The sequence below is a fragment of the Amblyomma mixtum genome, chromosome 1, assembly GCF_055824585.1.
Source record: "Amblyomma mixtum isolate Tamu chromosome 1, ASM5582458v1, whole genome shotgun sequence".
Taxonomy (NCBI): Eukaryota; Metazoa; Arthropoda; class Arachnida; order Ixodida; family Ixodidae; genus Amblyomma; species Amblyomma mixtum.
Window position 1 is genome coordinate 228,816,972 of NC_143012.1, and position 24,237 is coordinate 228,841,208.

At 45.2% G+C, this 24,237-nt stretch overlaps 1 protein-coding gene across 1 annotated transcript in view; it reads right to left on the reverse strand.

Moving 5' to 3' along the window:
• Positions 1 to 24,237, reverse strand: part of LOC149371094 (cell adhesion molecule Dscam1-like) — a 92,355-nt gene that overhangs the window by 9,189 nt on the left and 58,929 nt on the right. The window contains exons 6-18 of the mRNA XM_089579242.1: positions 21,696 to 22,013; positions 19,919 to 20,064; positions 17,078 to 17,339; positions 12,184 to 12,345; positions 9,110 to 9,403; positions 8,844 to 8,963; positions 8,415 to 8,588; positions 6,176 to 6,323; positions 4,612 to 4,760; positions 3,748 to 3,879; positions 2,922 to 3,089; positions 1,707 to 1,777; positions 967 to 1,234 (exon numbers count right to left, since the gene is read on the reverse strand). Coding sequence (XP_089435368.1) covers positions 967 to 1,234; positions 1,707 to 1,777; positions 2,922 to 3,089; positions 3,748 to 3,879; positions 4,612 to 4,760; positions 6,176 to 6,323; positions 8,415 to 8,588; positions 8,844 to 8,963; positions 9,110 to 9,403; positions 12,184 to 12,345; positions 17,078 to 17,339; positions 19,919 to 20,064; positions 21,696 to 22,013 — 2,412 coding nt within the window. The remainder of the gene's footprint in view (positions 1 to 966; positions 1,235 to 1,706; positions 1,778 to 2,921; positions 3,090 to 3,747; positions 3,880 to 4,611; positions 4,761 to 6,175; positions 6,324 to 8,414; positions 8,589 to 8,843; positions 8,964 to 9,109; positions 9,404 to 12,183; positions 12,346 to 17,077; positions 17,340 to 19,918; positions 20,065 to 21,695; positions 22,014 to 24,237) is intronic.

Genomic DNA, 24,237 nt, shown 5'->3' on the forward strand with positions numbered 1-24,237 from the left:
GTTCATCAACACCGTCACGATCAAAATTGCTTTTGTCCAGAATTGTTGAGTATGGGCCTAAATGCAACAAGAGCTAAGACTCTCTTTAATGCGCAGAAAAACCACTTGGCTGTTGAGAGCATCTTGTGTGAATTTTTATGAAAAGTATTGAAGTATCCTTCTCCTGAGTAACCTATACCTTTCATCTGACTCTCTTTTAAATGAGCTTTGGAAGCTCTCTTTCACTCTTTTTTTTTTGCGGCAGCCTATGTTGGCAGTCGAGTTAGATGGAGCTCAGGTACTTCCAAACCTTCTCAGAGTTCGGCTCAGGGTCAATACCACCCACAGAGCGACTTTTTTGTTTGAGTCTGATTGCAAATTACTTATTAAGCTGCATGATGAGATTAGAAATAAAATGACATGAAAAATGATTCTACAGTTATTATATCCAATGATGCAAAGAAAATAATTGCTGTGAGAAGGAACGAAGCTATTCTCAATCACTTGCAAATATTTCTGTTTTTTTTTTTAATTCGGTTAAACGGGCGCCCTCTAACGGCTGAAAACCAGCCGCGGTAGTTCAGAGGCTTCGGCATCCAGTAGGTAAACTCGAGAATGAGAATGAAATTTCGGTCACGGTGGCCGCATTTCGATAAAGGCGCAATGTGATAACGCCGTGCGCTCTCCTAAACAAGTACTCGTTGGAAAAACCAAGTTGATTGAAATTAACCTGAACCCTCCGGCTACTGTGTCTTTCAAAGCTATCCGCCCCCTTTAAAACATTAAACCCATCATACGATATACATCTAGGGGCTGTAAACTCTGCAACTGAATTACAATATCGGGTCGTAAAGAAGAGAAATCGCGCAATCATTTCGTGAACGATCGCTAACGCAATGGTTACCCTAGCCACATACTGCAATCATGAATTGGGCGCATAGAAATGAACGCTTTTGTGCGCACTGCAGCCTTGTGTCGATAACTAACCGTGTTCGTGCGTCTGGACCATGATCTCATCAGACAGGGGTCCCGCCCCCTTCTCGTTGTAGGCCTGCACGACAACCGCGTACGCGGTGGCACGCTGTAGGTTGTCCACCACACAGCGGGTGGGCGTGCTGCCGCCGGTGCCCGTGGGGGAGCCACCGGGCGAGCCGCCGGTGATTGTCTTGAAGACGTACGGCTCGGTGGAGCCATGCACCCTGTAGCCCACATAGTAGCCCTGGATGTCGCCGTACTGAAGGTGTACGGGGGGAGGCTGGAACAGGGTGACAAGGAGATAAGATATAAATGGAAAGACACAGAGGGATACCGAAACAAAAAATGTTACGCCAGAAAAACAACAAATAGCACAACAGAAGCATCATGTGTGTGCGTTTACCTCTCCGCGCAAGTTGAATTTTTTACAATTTTCTTGCTGCCGTCGCACGTGGCATGCCTCGTATTCAAGAGTAAGATAAATTTGCGCAATTACTGCGCGTAAGTGAAAGCTCGAAACTGTGCATACATCTGCGTACAAAATTTTCATGAGCAATTTAACAAAACTTCATGAGCGAGTAAAAAAATATGCGTTTTGACAATTAGTGAAAAAATCAGATGTGAACTTTGTTGGAGAGAGGCGTATAAGGGAGAAAAAATTATCATACAATTATTTAGTATAAGTATCCATGACTGTTGAAACTGCTGTTGCTGTGTATATTGGCACATTTTAATGCACTTGTCGGTCTCACCTTCCACGAAACTTCCACTCTCCTGGAGCTGACAGCCGTCACCTTCACGCTCTGGGGAGGTGTCGCAGGAACTGCATGTACCGTAATAATTATCATTTTAGAGCTCAGCTGCGCAGGTTGAACAAGTCTTAATTTGGGCGAACTCATTTTGCATTTTTTTGTTTTTTGAAGATACGCTTGAATGCAGTACCGCCAAGGGAGCACAAGCGAAGAAAAGAAACTATGCTAGTCACTGTATTAGTGACTTAACTACCTTCCTTTTTCAACGGTGCCTTGATTGTTCGTTTTTTGATGTACTTTTTTCATAAGCAATTGCCCAAAAGAGTTTTGATCTGTTTGTTTCGTGAGACAATGCAATGGGCGCTAGCAATGCATGCCAAGCCTGGTTGCTGTCTGATACGAATCGGCACCGTGTACAAAGAATTGTGAAAATATTTACATCAATGGAAGCTTTACTGAGCTGCAAGCAATGATATCAAGTTAAGCGGGCCTTCGCGAAATTCGACAGTACATGCAAATAATTCGGGACGGCACATTCATTTCCTCAAAACCAGCAAGTTAAAACCGATCCCTGGTATGTCTAATCCGGATACATTGAATTTTGGCTACACCAAACGCAAAAATTATACCCTTCAAAATCCTCAGCAAAAGTAAACGAAAGTCGAGCAGTATATCGAACTCAAATTCAGGAGGTCGTTCGATATATCGAACCACGCGCCGCGGCCTTGCATATGGTGCTTCTCCTAATGGCACTGTTCGGTTCCTTTTCGCGAGTGCAGGCGAGTCGGCTGCGCGGCCACACGGCGCGAAACATGCAGTCTCGTCTCAGCCGCCAAACGAAATGCTGTGGCGACCAGCGTCGCGGCAGAAAAAGGTGACGTTGGGCGCCTCCATAAAGCGTTCCTTAAGGCGACGCGCCATTTCAACCCCAACAAGGAGACGACAACCGTGACGTATGCCACGGCGCATGCGCGTGTTTGATGAATGAGATGGACTTGTCGCCCGATCCCACAGACCCGGGAACGGTCAGAGTGTCGGCGCGGCGGGAGCGTCCCATCAGCCTGGAGATGAAGTCAAAGCGCCATCGATCACATACCCCACGAAGTTTTCTGGGTGTAACAGAATTAAACCCTTCTTATTAACAACTGCATTTCTTACCCCTATGTATAGTTAGTCCGGACGTAAGACTGTGGAGAGCGCCACAACTGCGCTCACCTTCACCGTCGGTGATGACGGTGAGCGCGTCGCTGGGCGGCCCGATGCCGATGGCGTTCTCGGCAAGCACGCGGAAGTTGTACTCGGTGAGCGGGTGCAGGTCCTGCACCGTCACCTGGCTCTGGTCCGCCTCGGCCACCATCTCGCTCAGCTGCTTCTCCCAGGACTCTGCAGAAATGTGCAAAGCTTGGATAATTATTAGAGTCAAAACGATTGCAGCATGAAATAAGTGCGTTATTTTGATAACTTTTAATGTCTAAGGACGACAAAATCATTCGTAAAAAAAAGGCGCTTACAGTAAATCTATTTAAAAACTGAAACCTATTCCTGCCAATGTTTTAGCAGGAATCTTAGATCTATGGCTGCTTACAATTTGTTCTTCCGTTGATAAATATGCTGGTGAAGACGTTTTTCAAGAATCCTAGCAGTTCAAGAAGTTATGTTGAAAATTATTCACATTCTTGCACTCTGTATCGCATTTTATCCGCTAGGCTTTACTGAGTTGAATACATTTCCCTTTCTCTGCCTTTTAGCGGTAAACAAACAGAATTCAGTTTTTATTTACCCTTGCGGCTGCGGTACGAAAGGCCACTAAAAATAAAGGGAACTGCCACACAAAATATTTTTGTCAATAGTGTGCGCATGCAAGTCCTAAATTACGCTCTCGAATACAAAATCTTGATTCCAAAGTACATTTGCTCCTTCTCGCACGGTTATTTTTGCGTTACAGTAAAGACATAAAGCGCACATTTTTTACCTACTCAAAGCTTTAAAATGTGTCTTGTCGGTAAATGAAACGGGCCCAGGAGACCGTTCCTGATTTTACCTATGCTCCTCTTGTACTGTACGATGTACTTGGTGATGGGCGAGTTTCCGTCGCTTGGACTCTTCCACAGGATTGTGACAGAACGGCTCAGGACGTTCAGGGCTTCAGGTCTCGGAGGCTGATCCGGCCGGTCTGAGGAAAAGCAGAAAATGAAAGCAGAAACAAAAAAACATTTGGTTCATATTCTAAAAGCTGTTCTACACTGTTCTTTCCACTGAAAAAAAATAATAGGTACAGTGTGAGCCTCAAATCAGTTTTGTGAGAAATTGAAAACTAGGCAGGCTTTTTGTTGTTTGAGCTGAATAAGTACGAAAATGCGACGCTGAAAACGAAACAACTCGTCATCTTGTTAAATCAGCGCTCTTGTAGCCTATATCCAAGGTGCTGCTTTATATGCTTTTTGTGTGTTTTTTTAGAGTGCTCGGTGAGTTCGTTTTTTTTTTTGAAGAAGCCTCTGATAGGGGAAGCCCTATGGGAAAACGAAAATAAAAAGGAATGAACTTTAATTTCATGTGTATACAGACGCTCTTTAATGTAATAAATTATGCAAAGGTTTATTCTATGTCCCTGGAATCATGAAGGGTAGGGTTCACAATAGTCATTGTAGGTCTTTTTGACGCAGAGTATTAAACAACAAAAATGTACAGATTTGTAGATAATGCTTAAAAGCTCTGGCTCCAAGTGAATCCGATGCGACCAAATGCACCAGACATTCAAAGAGGATGCTTGACAACACCTGACTATAATCGCAAAGCACACATGCGGACACGGTGAGTGAAGCCTTTCCAACGGGCAACGCTAGAAGCCTTTTCTTAAAAAGGACGGCACAGATGACACTCACCATAATATATAAGTGGGACTTACCTTGTATGGACAAGTGTGTGACCTGCTCATCATGCCCGTATGCGTTTGAAACCTCGCACTTGATGGTGCCGGTGTCGTTCTTCTCTGCGAGTAGGATGACCAGCTCGGACCACGGGGTATCTTCCCCAGAGTGGTCCTTGACACTATACCTGCACGCATAAGTGAGAGATGCTTTATTAGCTGAGTGTTCTTGTCCCCATCAGAAAAGGGAAGTGAGGCGACCTCTTTGTTTAGATGGTAGTTTTAAATTTGGATGCTGAGGTCAGATCCGCCTTTTGGCTCTTTACTTCCTGAAACACTATGACCATGGAGAGCGAGACTTAAACTTCAGAGCGGCAGACAAGATCCATCATGCGATGACGAAAAAAAAAAGAGGAACTGCAAAGCAGTCCTGTAAGTTGCTCAAAAGGACAAATTTGCTGTTTTCAGATGCACAAATCCACTGCAGGAATGCGTTTATGGCCGCTTCTCACTGGACGCCTCGCCACCATACCAGTCAGCACTAATACATGGATGCTAAATTTGTCTCGGTGTTTGTGGCGAGAACTTGCGCGAACATTATCCAACCACGTATATACTGCTGCAAGAAAGGCGGCATGTGACAATTGTGCGCTTGGAATTCGTTTGCTGAAACTGGTGGCTTATGCCCCTAATGAGCGGCTGTCGTCCGCTCCCTTGAAGAAGTGATAACTATGTGTGCAGATGAACATCCGCGTGCATGAGTACTTTGTTACAGAGATATCGGTGCATGTTGCGAGTAGGTGACAGACGGTTGCTTGGTTAGGCCATCCCATGGGACTGATTATATATAAGCTCGATTTTAATTCAATGACATTTAAGTCTTCGGCCTATTCCTGTTGGGAATAACGTTCAAAAGCCGGAATTTGAAACATGTGGTCCTAGGTCTCCAGCACTAACATGCTACGGGAAAAAAGGCACAGCGTCGAGTACGGTTGAGATCACTTGGACCAAAGTCGACTGCTGCACACTACGCACAAAGTGTTCTTAGCGTAATTCGCTACTAAGCATACTTGCTCTGAATAGCTGAACAAAAAACCGTGCGTCCTCGCTGGCAGCAGCACGACCGATCTAGATTCATTTTAATGGATGTGTTGTGAGTGACACCAATCACGTTTTCATTAGCTTTGAACACGGTGATGGTTTCTGAGGCGAAGATAGTATTTTCGCCCTTAGGGGCGGAAGCTGGCCAAAAGAACAAAACATGCAGCGCTATCACGAAAATTGCATTCTTGTGAAGGCTTGCAAAATTTTTATAAAAGGCAAATTAAGGATTACCTCCGGACGAGACGCAGTCATGCAGAAATGCGAAAAAAATCTCACTCCGCGATATCTGTCACTTCGCTGGCGGTAACCTTTTCAAAATTTTCTTGCAGGAAACACCCGTCGCGCATTACGTCTGATATCGCCAAATAAAATGTTTTTCAGAGAATGTGCCGCAGAGGCTCTAAAAAAAAAAACGATCAGTCAGAGGATTTTAGTAAATTCGCTTGAATTTACACAGAAAGAACACTGCAAAAAGCAGTGGGAAACATAGCTGTCCGACCTGGGACTGGAGAAGGCTTTGATGGGCCTGTTGTCCTTGGACCAGAAGAAGCTGATGGGTCCGTCTCCCGTGGCTTCGCATCGAAGTTTCACCGCCTGCCCTCTCCCCGCCATGTGGGACATGAAGCGTTGGCGCACCTTAGCCGGAGCTGGGGATGCGAATAAAAAAATGGCAGGGGATATTTTTATTGAAGTGTGTGTTGTTTTTAGTTGCGCAAGCGTTTTCTCACAGTCGACAGCAATTATTTCATAGTTGCGATTACCGACTGTTTCAGAGAACACTTTCAAAAATATTCAAAGATAGGTTTTGGGGGATAAATATATGGCTTTTGCGGCGTTGTAATACCAGTGTTGGTGCACACCCGTCTCTTGTGGCCGGTCAATCATCTTAAGTAGTAAGCTGGTTAACCATTATAATTCTCAGTTAGATTACAATTAGATTTCTCATCATCATCAGCCTGACTACGCCCGCTGCAGGGCAAAAGCCCCTCCATGTCTCTCCAATTAACCGTGTCTCCCGAATTAACCGTGCCCTTTGCGAGTTACGGCCACCGTTATTAATAGCCGGGCGTCAATAATAGTCACATCCGCTTTTAGAATTTCGAAAACGCGATTACCTCGGTCCTGTGGCTCGACAAAATTTGGCTTTTTCTACTTCCGTGCACTGGAGGGATTGCTACTTTGCCTGCATGCTTTCGAACGCAGATGTATTTCGCACGATGCAGCCAAATTTTGTCGAGCTACAGCGCCGAGGGAAGTCGCGTTTTCAGAATTCGAAAAACTGATATGGCTATTACTAAGGCGTGGCTACAAATCTCTAATTGCAACAAGTTGCCTATCTGTGATAGTTAAAAAGTTACTTATCAAAAATTCGTTAACCAGCCGACTAAAGACACATCACCGGCTTTCTGGTACCCGTCGACACTGGCAATACCATGCTGCTAGTCATATTTTAACCCCAAAAAGCCTATTTTTGAAAGTCTTCCCTGAAACACCTTTTATATGCTTCTTTTGTTTCCTATACTTACCCAGAACATTTCATCCTGCAAAATACCAGAACCTGGCTGGGAGACAATTTGCACGCGCTGAAAAATCAATAAGTGCCCGGCTCCAGTGGTGATCGAACTTAGAATCCCCCGCATAGACGGCAGATAATCAAACCATTAGACCACAGCTGTGGTTGGAAAATAAAAGGGTCACAAATGGGCTTTGTCATCTATGGCGCACTTACAGCGGTTACAAATCAGTTATCGGTCCGAAAATAGTACATTCACTTGAGTGCATTTCTATGTGCTTCTTGTCAACCCCATTCACACACAATTTTCAGTCAGAAAAATAAACGGAAAAAACAAAAAACGCCAATTTTTCTCACGGGATGGAAAAAAGTAAATAGGTGAGGGCCGGGTCTGTTGAAAGCCTCATGTTTTGCAACAGCGATGGGACATTATGCCATCATGGTGTCTTTGTCTTAATTGGAAGTTAAATGCAGCAAAGCATTAAAAAACAACGAGGAAGAGATTTCGGCTATTTTCGCCTTCGCCATCGACCGACCGAAAGTGTGTCGAAGCTTCCGCCGCACTAAGAACGACGCAAACCAGGACAGACTTCTGCGAGAACTAGAAAACTAGCTGTATAGACCTTGTGGCAAAAAAGGGTAGTCGGCATTTTCATTAAGCTTTGAAAAAATGCTTTTTTACATCATTCAACAATTAAATTTTCAGAGTTCGGTGGTTTGGATAGTACATTTTTCGGGGTAAGACATATTCTGCACGCATTTACCTTAAAATGTACCAAGGAGGTTTTACTCTTCTTCGTAAATACCACAAACACTCATGCCACTATACTCACAAACATGCATTCCGTCAATCACCACAGGACAGACACGCCGTGCCCCCGCTCTGCACTTGAAGGAAGTGCAGGAAGGAAGTGAAGGAAGGAGAGAGAAAACATAGAGGGTGATTTCCCTCTTTCTACTTTCCCACCTTACTACCAGGACTTCATACGGACAGGTGAACGAGCAGATTTATTCAACATGCATGCTGCAATGAGGACGCAGTGAAACAGGAATATGCAATGAAAAGCAAAGCAGCGCAATCAAGACCTGAGACGTAGCAGAACAAGCAAGTGCGGAAAATCGGCGCTTAGTGCCTGGTATAAAACTTATGGTTTTTAAACCTGCTGCGACTGACTGAATTGAAATGAGAAACCTCTTAGCTGCACTATTACAGGGTGTTACCCACCGCGCACGTTGACTTGTACGACGGTGTAGAGGGGCAACCCGACACCGTTGGAGGCCTCGCACATGTATCCTCCGGCATCCGAAGTCTCGACCTCTTGGATTACGAGTGAGCCGTTCACCAGAGCTTGCATGCGGGAGCTGCTGATTACTGTGCGAAACTCGATGCTCTGAAGCCCTGAAAAGACCATGCGGCACTTGCTTCCACAGGTTTACAAAGAGAACTGCGTAAAGTGACGCTTAAATAATAGCCTGCGATTACTCGGTTAAATAGTAAATTAAGCTCTACGCCCCCCTTTTAATCTACGGAAAACTTCATCATCGTACCTTCCACAAAACAATTAGCATGTCTACATCCCCTATAAGAAAAATGGCTATCCCATCAACCACCAATTAGCTATGTCTAGCAATCAAAGGAAAAAACACTAACTACCTGCCGACTTCTTCCAGCGAACTCTTGGTTCAGGGGTGCCGTCTGCTTGACAGTCAAGGATGACACGCTCCCCGGTCGTCACTGTGGTATCTGCAGGTTCTAGCCGCCATCTTGGCGGCGCTGCATGCCAGAATTGAAGATATATATGACAAACATAAAAGGAAGAACTGCAGATAAAATGCGCATAATTCTGCACGGAATGCTGCTCGTTTTGCCAATTGCAAAAACTGCCCTAATTAGCTTCATAGGATTCAGAGCGTTCTGACCGTATACGACTAGCGGCGCCGAGAAGTTGACCGCGGCGGCCTCGTTCGCTGCCAGGCAGGTGTACACGGCCGTGTGCTCCTCTCGCAGTGACTTGAACACTAGCGTGGAGATGAAGTCGTCCACATGGCCGAAGGAGACCCCGTCTCTGCCGGGGGCCGACTCCAAAGGCACGCCGTCACGCAACCAGGACAACCTGATCGGTGGGTCCCCCTCGGGCACGCTGCACGTGACGCTGGCTCGGGAGCCCAGCTGAGGCTTCTCGGGAAAGGAGAAGGGCGTGATCGAAGGGGGCACTGCGCGGGTGTCATGATAGGAGAAGAAAAGAATAAAATAGTAAAATTACTTTCACTGACAAAAATAAAAAATAGAATACAATATAAGGCCTGCCAAAGTAATTGTTCGCTTGAGCGGCTGCGCCAGGCAGGCAGCAAAACCATTAACAGTAAACTAATACACAAGGATTATACAATGTCAATAACAAGAGTTTTTCATAAACACCGAAAAAGAGAAAGATGTAGGGACAAAATGGTTATAATAATACTAGACACAAGCAGATATCTACCATCGTACAGCGGAAAATGCACATGCACAAACAAAAGAAATACAGGTCAACCAAAAGGTTGTCAAAAGATAAGAACACAAGTATGCTTTTAAAAACTGATACGACTTAGTTGTTTCTAGCAAATCCATGTGACCTCCCTTACTTCATGGGAAGTCTATCTAATGCAGTAAATTATTAGCAGGCGCCAAGCTGAGTCTAGCGTCAAAAGAAGCTCTCTGCCACAGACCCTGACTTGCCTTGTCTTGCGAAATCTGGGAGCATATTATCCGAGCAAATTTCCTTAAGTCGCTACTACACTTAGCTCTGTGTCTTAACTAGGTTTCTACACCCTTTGAGTCCAGCGTGTCACACTTATTGACTACCGGTTGTTATTTCTGCGTGTTCCATTCTCTGCGCATGCTTAGTTCCTAGAGAAGATGAATGAGTGGTAGAAACAAGTACTTGGTAGTGTTAATATATCTACTGACACACCGTTAAAACCCACTTTTTGGCCTGCAAATTGCGCTCTGCCCCTGAGCTTTCAATCTGTTGGTGAAGCGCAGTTTACAAAACAGGACCACACCAAATATTGTAGTTGCTTTCGCCTATGCTCTAATCTTAGACGCTGCAAAACACATGGTAATGCCCCATCCCCCTGCGGCTTAGGAGGCCGCCTAGGTCAAGACTAGCCATAGAGGACGTGGCCAAATAGGTGAGTGGGCGTTTTCGTGGGAGGGCACTAAACAGGAGTACTTTAATAACAACAGCACAATGAGGGCAAACGCGAAAAATATTAAAAGACGTTGGACTACAGCTCATCCCGTTTTTTATTGCCTGTGATGTGTCTGCCCTTCTTGCGTTATTGTTACAACAATCCTTCATGAATTCGCTCAAATAACAGCGTCAATAAAAAAAGAACACATCTCAGCAACATAATATAAAGCAGCGCGCTCTAATGCAGGAAGGAAACGCTCGACTGCTGAAGCAGACAGACAGAAGGAGAAAGAAAGGCATGCAAGCAGGCAGACAGGCAGGCAGACGAACGGAAGGACAGACACACAGACGGACGGACGGACGGACGGACGGACGGACGGGCGGACGGACATACATACATACATACATACATACATACATACATACATACATACATACATACATACATACGTACGTACGTACGTACGTGCGTACGTACGTACATACATACATACATACATACATACATACATACATACATACATACATACAGACAGACAGACAGACAGACAGACGGACGGACGGACGGACGGACGGACGGACGGACGGACGGACGGACATACATACATACATACGTACATACATACATACATACATACATACATACATACATACATACATACATACATACATACATACATACATACATACATACATACAGACAGACAGACAGACAGACAGACAGACAGGCAGACAGACAGACAGACACACAGACGGACGGACGGACATACATACATACATACATACATACATACATACATACATACATACATACATACATACATACATACATACATACATACATACATACATACATACATACATACATACATACATACATACATACATACATGCATGCATGCATGCATGCATGCATGCATACATACATACATACATACATACATACATACATACATACATACATACATACATACATACATACATACATACATACATACATACATACATACATACATACATACATACATACATACATACATACATACATACAGACAGCCGCCGCGGTGGCTCAGTGGCTATGGTGCTCGGCTGCTGACCCAAAAGACGCGGGTTCGATCCCGGCCGCGGCGGCTAGAATTTCTTTGGAGGAGAAATTCTAGAGGCCCGTGTACTGTGCGATGTCAGTGCACGTTAAAGAACCCCAGGTGGTCGAAATTTCCGGAGCCCTTCACTACGGCGTCTCTCATAGCCTTAGTCGCTTTGGGACGTTAAACCCCACAAAACCAAAACCAAACATACATACAGACAGACGGACGGACGGACGGACGGACAGACAGACAGACAGACAGACAGACAGAACACAGACAGACAGACAGACAGACAGAACAGACAGACAGACAGACAGACAGACAGACAGACAGACAGACAGACAGACAGACAGACAGACAGACAGACAGACAGACAGACAGACAGACAGACAGACAGACAGACAGACAGACAGACAGACAGACAGACAGACAGACAGACAGACAGACAGACAGACAGACAGACAGACAGACAGACAGACAGACAGACAGACAGACAGACAGACAGACAGACAGACAGACAGACAGACAGACAGACAGACAGACAGACAGACAGACAGACAGACAGACAGACAGACAGACAGACAGACAGACAGACAGACAGACAGACAGACAGACAGACAGACAGACAGACAGACAGACAGACAGACAGACAGACAGACAGACAGACAGACAGACAGACAGACAGACAGACAGACAGACAGACAGACAGACAGACAGTGGCAATGCTCACCGAGGACCCTTAGATGCAAATGATTGCGGGCCTCGGCACCGTGCTCGTTGCGCACGGTGCACGAGTACCGTCCTTCGTCGTCCTTGCGGCTCACCGTCTCCAGCACCAGGGATCCGTTCTGGTAGGGCATCACGCGCTTGCTGCTCGGCAGGCTCTTGCCGTCTGCGATACGAGCGGCAAGTATCCTCGGGCACCTGACTAAGATTACGCTTCGCTACGGCAACCACACTTCAGTAATCTAACGAGGCTCACAGAAAGTATTGATCTAAGGTCATGGTTACTTATTGCAAACATCTATTCACAACACACAACAACGGAAGGGGCTGTGAGAGTGCGTTTTCTACCCGCGTGAATTATTACAAAGACAGGTGGTCAACTTCTGTCGCAACCTATGTTTAGGAGGGCTGCTGCAAAAACAGTATGCTGTGGCTCCCAGCTGAGTTCAATGACCTCACACAGACTATTTATTCACAAAAATGGGGCAGTTTCCTCGCTCATAGTCGTGTGCCCAGTTTCCCCTCTTTTTGACAATTTCGCTGTTATTGCTAATACGTGAGACACCGCCATCAAAAGCAAAGACTACCAATCACTCTGTTTCCTTTTTAATCTCCATGCACATCAAACAATGTTTAGCCTTGCTTGAAATACTTTGTGTGTGTTTGTTTCCAAACTTTAAAATTCTGAATTTTATTTAGACATGATTTGTCGTATAAATTGAAGAAAGCGTTTTTTTTTTCGAAATGCCCAATTTTAGTTTTGAACTGCACACTCACACGCATGAAGTTATGGGTACCGAGACCGTCCTGCCCAAATATAATTGCTATGTTAAGAACAACTTCCTTGACGGTTACAAATTGCTTTTACTGGAATCATACTCTAAGATTTAAGAAGGATTAAACAACCCATCTTCCAATCTGTCCTTGTTGCTCTATACCGCTTTGAAGTTTATTTAGTTAATATACACACTGCAAAGCAATGTGTGCTATGGCCGGAGTGGGTTAAAGAAAAAGTACGTAAAATACAGCACATTATAACTTATAATGACAAGCACCAATGAGCACCTTTAGAAACAAAAATATTTTCTCCAGAGAAAAATTAGAAACATAAACAAGACAATATACTACTACACTGGCACAATTGTGCCGGATTATGTAGATTGTGCAGGATTGTAGAACGACGTCATCAGCATTGGTGTAGGGATCCCGATAACCAATCACGTTATTCAATGAAGTGAAAGAAAAAAAAAACTGAGTTTGAACTTATTATTGTGTGCGCAGTAGGATCAATTTGAAGTCGTAATATCTACGTTGATGATTCTGGCACCTAGACTATACAATTGTTGCTTCTGAGCCTAACTAAAAGGTTCACGAAGAAATGCATTAATTTCAAAGATTCGAGGCGGCGATGTGAGATAAAGCGTTATATGTCTAACGATGACTTATAAACCACACTGCCGTCTTCTGGTTTGCTTACAAATTGCTTATATAGTTAAAATCTGACTGCTTTTATGGGCTTCAAACTATGGACGATTAAACAAAAACAAACGCTGGCAATGACAGTGGAGAAGTAACCACCCGGATGGCTCAGTAATTATGGCGCTCGGCTGCTGACCCCAAAAGACGCGGCTTCGATCCCGGCCTTGGAGGTTGAACTTTGATGGAGGCGACATACTAGACGCCCGTGTACTGTGCGATGTCAGTGCACGTTAAAGAACCCCAGGTGGTCGAAATTTCTAGAGCCCTTAAATACGGCGTCCTTCATAGCCCCAGTCGCTTTGGGAGGTTTTAAACCTCCTAAGCAAAAGCCGAAAGTTGGATAATGTTCGTGATGTAGGAATTGCGCAAAAGGAACATGCAGGACGGAAAGGAAACGACGCAGACAAGCGCTATTAGCGCTTGTCGGCGTCGTTTCCTTTCTTTTCCTCGTGTTACTTTTACGCTATTGCTACATCATGAATGTTAAGCCCCTTGAACCATAAACCAGAGGAGGGTAAGCAGGCTTAGAGGAATTTAGACTTTAATGCATGCGGATTCGCAACACGTAATCTATATAAGTGCCTCTAATTTTTTAAAGCATAATCTATGCCTAATTTAGTAAGCGTTAATCTTAAAAAAAATTTGATATCAACGGAAAAGAGCAAGAGATCATTATTTGCCTACTCAAAGAAAAAGAAAGAACACTTTCTGGCGCTTTCTTTACGGGCTTGTCTGCACAAGTCAATTGCGGGAAGCACTCCTACGCGTGACGTGCGCATAGCAGGTCAGCTTTGCGCCACCTGCGAGTTTCGTACTGTATTTTTTTAAAACATCTTTAATCTTTCAATTTGTTTTGTTGGTAACCAGAGGCGTAGCCAGGGGTGTGCTTATGGGGCTTCAGCCCCCCCCCCCCCCCCCCTTTGAAATTTTTTCGAACTGTAACCGACCGCAGTATGGCCCAAGTACATATCGCGACTTCTGCTGTCATAGTTTTGTTCTCGCCTGGATCATCTGTCTTTCCGTGTGTAAAGTTTACTGTTTGTTATTGCGCAAGATGTTTATTTGCCTTGTTTCTCGCATTATATAGAGTGACTTTTGCTTAGATACGTAGCTTTAATGGAGACATACTTGTATTTAAATATCTTGTTGCGAGGTTTTGTATACACATACACTGACTTTGTTTCCAGTGGCAGTTTTTTGTCGTTTATCAAGTTGTATCTTCGCATTTCTAATTCTCCATTTTATGTTCGCTGTACGATCTAGCGTATATTTTGCACAACTCCTAGTTAATAAATGTGCTCGCTGTTTCGACTAAAATTTCGGTGCAATTATTCGGCAATACATGACCGGTGACAGCTGCTGCTGCCCAGTACACTGAAACGAAGGACCGCGTCATTGAGATTTCTCGCTGGCCGTTGCATATGTAAAAAAATGTAAAGGTTATTGAACGACAAACATTCATTGAAATATTTGTCCTCTACTTGCTCAATTCATGGCCTTTACTTCTTCATAACAGCGGCATGCACTGCTTTGCTGGTTTCGGACTGGTATAGTTTTAGACTTCGTATTATATCTTCTTTACCTATTAAAAACGCAAAAACATGGAAGCATTGGTATCAGTTACGTCTGTCACGATTTTTAAGACATACGAATACACTCTTTTATTTAATAAAATGCATATTTCACTTGTCCAGACAGTGCGTAGCATTATCTAATACACAATGGCATTGTCAATGGCCATGCAGTTATTATTTTTGCCTTTGATCCCTCCACAAATTCTACGAGGAGGCCGTGCTGCAACATGAGCCTCCCCTCCCCCCGAACAAAATTTCTGGCATCGCCACTGTTGTTAACGTGAGAAGAGGATGTAACAAATGGTTGTAAAAAATATTTAAGCATCTACTTTTCAGCGAATAGATATTTGGAAACTGTATGTTCCTTCAAATGCGCTGGGAAGTTCGAACTGGAGTGCACTGACTTCTTTCCGATGTTATGATCTGATGATGTGCTGCAGTCCTGCCTTGGTACGGCAATTTTCTGTTACGTGAACGTGTTTTTATATTGAGAACACATTTACCCTGGCACATAGAGCTCTATTCTAATGAAGGGGCGCTCACCTAAAGAAAATACAAAGAAATCTGGAATGCTTGAGTTAGTGAATAGCACGATCTTCATTCGGCAGCGAAACTGATCATTTTGTCTTTCTCCTTCGCAGTTGTTGACTTCCTGATTTCTTGCTCTGTGGATTTTTTTACCCTCTTTTAGTGATTGAACATGGTCGAGTATATGTTTTTTGCAGGTTATAAAAAGTAGATAATTTCGAAGGAGCTTTCAGAGTCACTCTTTGTTGCCTTCAATTTCGCTTATTCGTTATTACTCATCTTTATTTTGCTGAGTCATGATTAGTCTGGATGTAATGAATTTCAATTAGTTTAGCCATCATTAGTATACTTATCTAAAAACACTCATTTATTGTTGCCGGAGGTTTCAGAAGGACGCCGGACTGTTTTCGCCATTACGGCATTCTTAATGTTTTCGAATTCAAGGGTAAATGCAGAGAACGCCATCCAATAATTATCTGAATCTTCTTCCTGTTACAAGAAGGAGGTTCACAATAATACCACTAAGACGAGAATTCTTAATGCACAGTTATGGTTGGTCCCGTTAATTTACATAAAATAAAGTATCAATTAATTCTAGTCCCAAAGCCGCCAACAATTCAGGCGAACCTCGTTTTCACAGTGAGCGGTTATATAGTGTTCCATTATAATAGATTTTTTTCTTGTTTTAATGAGCTATTTTCGTAACTGCGTGTCTGAAATACCGAAAACTTACGCTTAGGAACGTTGCAAAGTTATCACTAATGATTTAAGATGCTCCTCAAACACATGTTCCGTATCAAGCCTCAGTCTCAGGAAATCAGCTTTTAAGCTGAAAGCCTTTAATGCCTCATCGCTGGAGACAGAAGGTTCTCAACAGAAGGTTGTCAGCAGAGGTGTCACGCTTTTCTAGTCAGACCACGAAAGAAATCTTTGTGCACGATGGGATTCGAACCACCATCCTTCCGTACCGCAGCCGAGCGTGCTAATGGCTACGCTACTTCCTGCCAACGCATATGTAGTTTTTATTATCTAGGACGCTGGAGATTGTTTGAAGAAAGGCGTCCAATCAGACGGATGCCTCTCAAACGCCCTCCAGAGTCTCCAGCATTTAAGATTCACAAATAATTGTGAACTTAATTAACATGCTAACCACACATCAGTGGCATAAGCAGCAAATGCGCGCTTAAGGTTTTCGCCTCACCGCACTTTATGACAACAAAGTGTCCTCCTGAATTTTTTAATTTATCTTTCTTTATTTAACTGAGCTCCTGCGCCCGTGCCTCCTGTTTTTACCGCGGTGAAGTTCCACTGGCTTACCTTTTCTCCAGATAACCCTGGTGACGGGAAATCCGGAGTAGGGACAGTGCAGCGCTGCCCTGCGGCCGGCCACAACTGTGCGGTTGTGCATGTTGTGCACCGCGGGCGGCCCCAGCACGTTCAGGCGGCCCGAGTGGGCTTCCGCCCCGTGCTCGTTGGACGCCTCGCAGCGGTAGGCACCGCCGTCTTCGGGCCGTACCCGCGTGATGTTCACGAAGCTGATCACAGAGCCGTCACGGCTCACGTAGTCGCCGACGCGCACCTGCGACGACACGTCCTCACACACAAAACTCTCATACGCCCGGACGAAACGATAATGGAAGGAGGCTATGCTAACGAAAGCACATTTTGAGCTTAGTGCCAGCGATAAGAAACAGAGGCGACAAAAACTCGCGGAAATAAATTTGACCGAATAAACGCGGGAACTTGAAAGATGGAAAGAGTAACTTCGGAGCACTGCACCTTGTCGCAGTTGTAGAAGAGGAAGGACAAGTAGAAACGCGTAAAAATGGATGAAGTTTTTATTAGACTTCATCCATCTTTACGCGCTTCTACTTGCGAAGGTGTTTGATAAAGTTCGTCGTCATTTCTTGTTTGCCGTCTTGGAGCATGCAAACATTGGAGTTGTTTTGCTAGGAGTCGTATACATGGCTAATTGGTAACCAAGAGCAAAAAAAACCAATGGCACTGAAATCGTCCGTTCACCAAGGTTGTCCGTAGAAACGCGTAAAAATGAACGAAGTCTTTATTAGCCTTCAGCTCTTGCCCAAGTTTACAGTTGTTGGCGTCGCACTGAACTTTTTTTTTTTGCTGTAAACCAGAGATGATTTTTGGAAAACTAATAATAGAAGATTACTGCTGTGGACCTCCCTCTTCTGAAGACGAAACCCAAATCATTGTTGATCTTCAAAACAAAATAACAACAAGCATTAAAACAAAAACCTCCTTCCATTGCTCAAGCAATGAAAAAAAAACTCGTTAGGACTGATGCTTGGGCGAGTTGGTATATCATTTTTAAGAAAAACAGCGCGAAATAGACAAGGACTGATGGAAGACACTTGTGTCTGCCTTCAGTCCTGTCTATTTCGCGCTGTTCTTCTCAAAAAAAAAAAAAACTTTGATGAGCGATGACACAGTGAGATGAGAGAAAGCTGCTTCAGAAAGCGTGTCAACCATCTAGCCTCCACTAGCGCTTCGCGTTTTCTACGCATTGCTTTCAATTCAGCTGCACGTACCATTGGATTTTGTCGTCTTTTCCGCTTAGATACCTCTTCTGCCGGTCGCCCCATTTGGTCTTCGGGTATTGCTCTTCCCGCTGCACTGCTGCCTTAGCCGCCGCGATGTAGCACGCCGAGCACGCCAGACTGTCGCAACATTACTAGTCGAAAGACCGGGAGCATCCACCGCTAACGGAGGCTTAACATGACTGAGCGCAGCACAGAGAACTAGGTGCTCAGCTGGCGCGCGACGTCGATGTTGTGCTCAAACGAACCAAACCGGTCCACTCTTCGCTCCGCGTTTCCTCTTCACACTCGCCCTAGCACTCCTCCGGCGGAACTCCTTTGCAAGCGCTAGTTGATGTCCGCTCCGATACTGGCGCTGCGGTGGTGGCTTCTTATGGAAGCCTCCTTTGCAAGCGCTATTTCACGTCCGCTCCGATACTGGCGCTGGGGTGGTGGCTTCTTATGGAAGCCTCCTTTGCAAGCGCTATTTCACGTCCGCTCCGATAGGGGTGGTGGCTTCTTATGGAAGCCTCCTTTGCAAGCGCTATTTCACGTCCGCTCCGATACTGGCGCTGGGGTGGTGGCTTCTTATGGAAGCCTCCTTTGCAAGCGCTATTTCACGTCCGCTCTGATAGGGGTGGTGGCTTCTTATGGAAGCCTCCTTTGCAAGCGCTATTTCACGTCCGCTCCGATACTGGCGCTGGGGTGGTGGCTTCTTATGGAAGCCTCCTTTGCAAGCGCTATTTCACGTCCGCTCCGATACTGGCACTGGGGTGGTGGCTTCTTATGGAAGCCTCCTTTGCAAGCGCTATTTCACGTCCGCTCCGATAGTGGCGCTGGGGTGGTGGCTTCTTATGGAAGCCTCCTTTGCAAGCGCTATTTCACGTCCGCTCCGATATTGGCGCTGGGGTGGTGGCTTCTTATGGAAGCCTCCTTTGCAAGCGCTATTTCACGTCCGCTGCGATAGGGGCGCTGGGGTGGTGGCTTCTTATGGAAGCCTCCTTTGCAAGCGCTATTTCACGTCCGCTGCGATAGGGGCGCTGGGGTGGTGGCTTCTTACGGAAGCCTCCTTTGCAAGCGCTATTTCACGTCCGCTCCGATACTGGCGCTGGGGTGGTGGCTTCTTATGGAAGCCTCCTTTGCAAGCGCTATTTCACGTCCGCTCCGATACTGGCGCTGGGGTGGTGGCTTCTTATGGAAGCCTCCTTTGCAAGCGCTATTTCACGTCCGCTCCGATACTGGCGCTGGGGTGGTGGCTTCTTATGGAAGCCTCCTTTGCAAGCGCTATTTCACGTCCGCTCCGATACTGGCGCTGGGGTGGTGGCTTCTTATGGAAGCCTCCTTTGCAAGCGCTACTTCACGTCCGCTGCGATAGGGGCGCTGGGGTGGTGGCTTCTTACGGAAGCCTCCTTTGCAAGCGCTATTTCACGTCCGCTGCGATAGGGGCGTTGGGGTAGTGGCTTCTTACAGAAGCCTCACCGCCCCCTCCCCCCCGTCTTTGGAGAAATGGGGACATAATGCTGCCGCATTACAAAAGGTACAGGTAGGGAACAACACCAACTGCGTTATTCTGGTTGGGAAGAGGCCGTCAAGCGCTTCTGAAAGAAGCTTCACTCACACGGCTAGAGTCCTGGACTTGGACGTCGTACACAGACCACGTGATCTGGGGAAGCGGAGTTCCGGTCGCAGCACACCTGAGAGACACCGGCTCATCCCGGCGCACCACAACGTCATCGAAGTGGGACACCAGAACCGGCGGCTCAGCTGCAAGCGGAAGTGTCACAAAGACGAAAACAAATAAATGCAACAACAAAACACGACAACGACTGCGTTTGGTGTTCGGTGAAGACTTCACAGTGATGACATGCACAGACGTTGGGAGATACTGAAAGCCCTGGGAGCGTTGAGCCCTCTCACAGTTCCTATCAGACAACTTCTTCTAGGTGAATCCTGTCACTTGTCCGCACAGTTGCAAATACATCCAAGGCATTCACCTGTTTACTCGTAATAATTCGTGAAAGTCTGCACGTAAAATTTATGAGGGCTGTTAGCGGTGAAGCCTGTATGGAATATCAGATTAAAACACTTTCCTTTTCATTGAATCCACCACAAAACTCACGTTTTATTACGCATTGTCAACAGCCTCTTGCCGAGATCTTTTTTTTTTTTTGCGAATAAGCAGGCAAGAGAACAAAAAAGTATTTATATGCACAGATCCCTAAATCCAGTGCTTCCTTAAACCAAAATAACTTCAGTAAAACAGACGACCGGTTGAGTCGGTATACTGTGCTGTGCAAGGCTTCTTCCCTTCCTTCCTGAATCCTTTCGCTCTGTTCCTCTGTGTGTGGTAAAAATCGCTCTACTGAAAGAGACAGATTTATTTCGGCTTTTTATTAACACTACCCGCTGACCTTTTTCTTTTCTTTTTTAAAGCGGAACATACGGTGCACTCTTTGGCTCTATAAACACGAATCATATAAATTATATCTCTGTTGAAAAACTTCACACAGCAAGTGGATTGATCGCGTAGTTTTCGATATGAATGATAAAGAGTCCGTGTGGGGCGTAAACATTCGATGTGGACAATACAGGAGGTGCAGATGAAAACTTTCTAACTATGCATGACGCCATGCAAACCGCAAGAAAGGCAAATGTAAATTATAGAATGTGTATACGGAGCTTGTATTAAAGAACACAGTGAGAGCATATGTACTTCTATATCGTTATCTATATCGTATCGGCTTCATATTTCCATAATTTCGTATCAGCGTCTTATGTGAATCGTTTCAGTAAGGATCATGCGAAATATTTTTTTCTATTGGCGCAATGTAACCGAAAACAAAAAAAGTTCACCGAAAAGGCAAAAAGGCTGCCCTTTCTGTGTGGCAGGGCTCCATTTCACCATGTACACCATAATGCACATTTACAATTTCCATCAGTGTTTGCATGCAAGAACATTAAACATCACGCTGAAGCTACTTAACTGTTCTCAGTTTTCTTCGGTGAGCCTTCTTTAAGGCGCAATTCCCAAAGAGTGTCTTCGTATGTAACAGTACCAATCTGTTGTCAAGCTGTACTGATGATTTCCACGTTGAAAATCATATTTTTGTTTTAATGGTGAAAAGGCCGCTTAGCCAAAGGGCACCATGGCTAACCCGTATTTGTATGTCCAAGTTGAGTTGAATGACCAACTTTATCAACCATTCGATGCCACAGGAGTCGATCTCCAGGGCAGTGGAAAGGCTTTAGCTCATAGGTATGTATCCACTGTACCCATTACCACTGAGTACCGAGGAAATTCCGCTTACGAAGTAGATGCCGAACCACTAGGCGACCATTTCGGGGAGTGACACAGTGCGTACAGTAGTAGGGAACTGGTTGGGGCGCTCACTTACATTTGACGTGGACGTAGACGTGGGCTTGCGCTGAGTCCCGTTCGTTGGCTGCATGGCACTGGTAGACGCCCGAGTCGCCGCTCTGCGCTGCCTGGATTCGAAGCGCGTACCGGTTGAGCATCAGAACGCGCCGGAACAGCGTCGATCCTGAGCTGCTGCCCGCGGTGGACGGCGTCCCTGTGCCGCCGGTGATCGGGCGGCCGTCCTTTGACCACGTGACCGTACGCACGGGGAATCCGGACACGCTGCAGTTTAGAGTCACCGACTCTCCGGAGCGAACCTCGCGTGTCCGCGTCCACATCTGTACCTCCAAGGGCTCTGCCGGAAGAAGGGAATTGGAAGGAGGGCAAAAGATTTCTGAAAGTGCGAGCCGTTACTTCCTTTCTCCGCGTGATTGGGGTGACTTGAACTGGGCGAAGAACGTTTCCGGCACTCATCAAGCCTTTTGTTGTTGTTAAAGATTAATTTTTACATACAGCATAGCAGCATGGTGAGTTTTTTCTTTAATGTTCTTGTGCACTTAAAAAGCTTTGTCAAAAAGTCGCTTTTTCTCCGGTGAGCAAAACAGCCTGCATACGTTTACCATCTCCAACTATCCCCAAAGCAACCATTGTTGCTGCTGAAAAAGCAACTACAAAACACGCTGAGACAACATATGCAACTTATTCATGGTGCGGTATTGATCTGAGCTATTTATCACATTCAGCCGCCAAGAAATGATCTAGAATGCTACACTTCTTATTTTTAAGCGAATGCATCAAAGGGGCGTTTCATGTCTTATCTGTTCTTAACGAGAGAGCGTTAGTACCGTCCTCCCTCCTCAGAAAAAAATTGTCGGACATCGGCGTCGAAAGTCTGAAGCCTCGACTGCCGGAGCGGCAGGACCAGCCAGCCACTACGGCAACCTATATAGGCCGCCTAGAAGACGTAATCCTGTGGTATCATCACAACCTGCCCACCGGATTGTGAGAAAACTGACGACTGTGGCGGTGCCAGTTAAATTAATGATTGCTCGAGAGAAGCTGCTCTGTGACAGCAACCTGGGTCTCACAAGTCCAACTGATGGCAGCACCTGCCATCGCACGGCAGTGACGAATTGCTTAATAGCTGCACCAGTGTGCGTGGAATGGTATGAGGACTCCCAGGGATGTATGAACGCAAAATCCAGAATTACAAATTCCGCATATACCGGGTGTCCCCGCTAAATGTAACCAACCTTTTAAAAAAGACGAAGTGTCCTAGTGCAGTGATACCAGCTGAAGGTTGTTCAGAGTCGCATGGGCTAGTCTCGAGTATTTTTTCATTCTTCAAACTTAATTAATTAGTTAAGCTTAATTAGCGAACTTTTTAATTATTGAGTTAAGGAAAAAAGTGTCAATGGAAATGTTTTAGATCGCCTCGAAAAACCGCTAGTAGTGCTGTTTTCATCACGGTACGATTTACGCAGCTTTATTTATTGGCCTTAAACGAAAGTTATCACGTGACCAGCTGCTCGCTCGCATCTCTGTCCCAATGTGTACCCGAAGTCTCATCGAGGAGAGGACTTGAGGAAAAACAGGATTTTATTCTCTAAGGCGCATCTTGGGACGTTTAGTGGCACCGTTGTCACGTGGAAGCTTTTTCTTACAGTCCGAATTACGGTTAAAGGCCGTTAAAAAAAACTACTTTACATAAATAGTATATTGCTGCAAATGTTTTAGTCAGCCGTTTTTCAAAGCGACCTACAACTTTTCCACTGAAACTTTGTTCAAGTGAATAATTAAAAAGTTAATTAATTAAGCTTGACTAATTACTTAACCTTGAACGAAAAAAATACTGCAGACTAGGTCACGCGACTCTAAAGAACCCTCAGTTGGTTTCAGACGGCTAGGGCTTCTCGTGTTTTTTAAAAGCTTGCTTACATTTAGCTGGGACGCCTGGTACCGGCATTAACGCATGAACGATATCGCGTTATAGTTTTAAGGAAAATCTCGTTTCCTTAGTGTTTTTTTTTTAACTAAAATACCTTGTTTTACACTCGCATCCAGGATTTCCGTTGCAGGAATATACCGAAAGAAACGCATCAGACTGAACTACGAAAGCATGTTATAATTCACTTTGTTCATTTCATCCCTGAGCCTATTTCCCACAGCTCAACAAAGCGAAATACTATAGAGACCAGAGCTGAAGACAAACAATGCTAAGAAAAGAACACGGCAAGTATCTGGTCTTTTTACTCTCAATTTCACTAAGTGTTTCTATTTTTCTTTATGTCCGCTTCATCGCCTTTATCTGGCGCTAAATCCAGAAAACGTGCGCTTCTCTCTTCCATTACTTTTTTCGTATCCGCCTCCCAACGCTTCACACGCAGGGACCGCAGTTAATTCCGGCACCGGGCCATTAATTACAAGAGCGTGAAAATAATTACACCACTCCGTCTCCGCTCCTTCTATGCAAGCGCGACTGTCTTTCCCAACAGGCGATCGATTTCTGTCCAAGGGCATTGGCGTCGACGCAATTTTCGAAGAGTCTGATTTCTCGCCCGTCGGTGAAGCCAGCCACG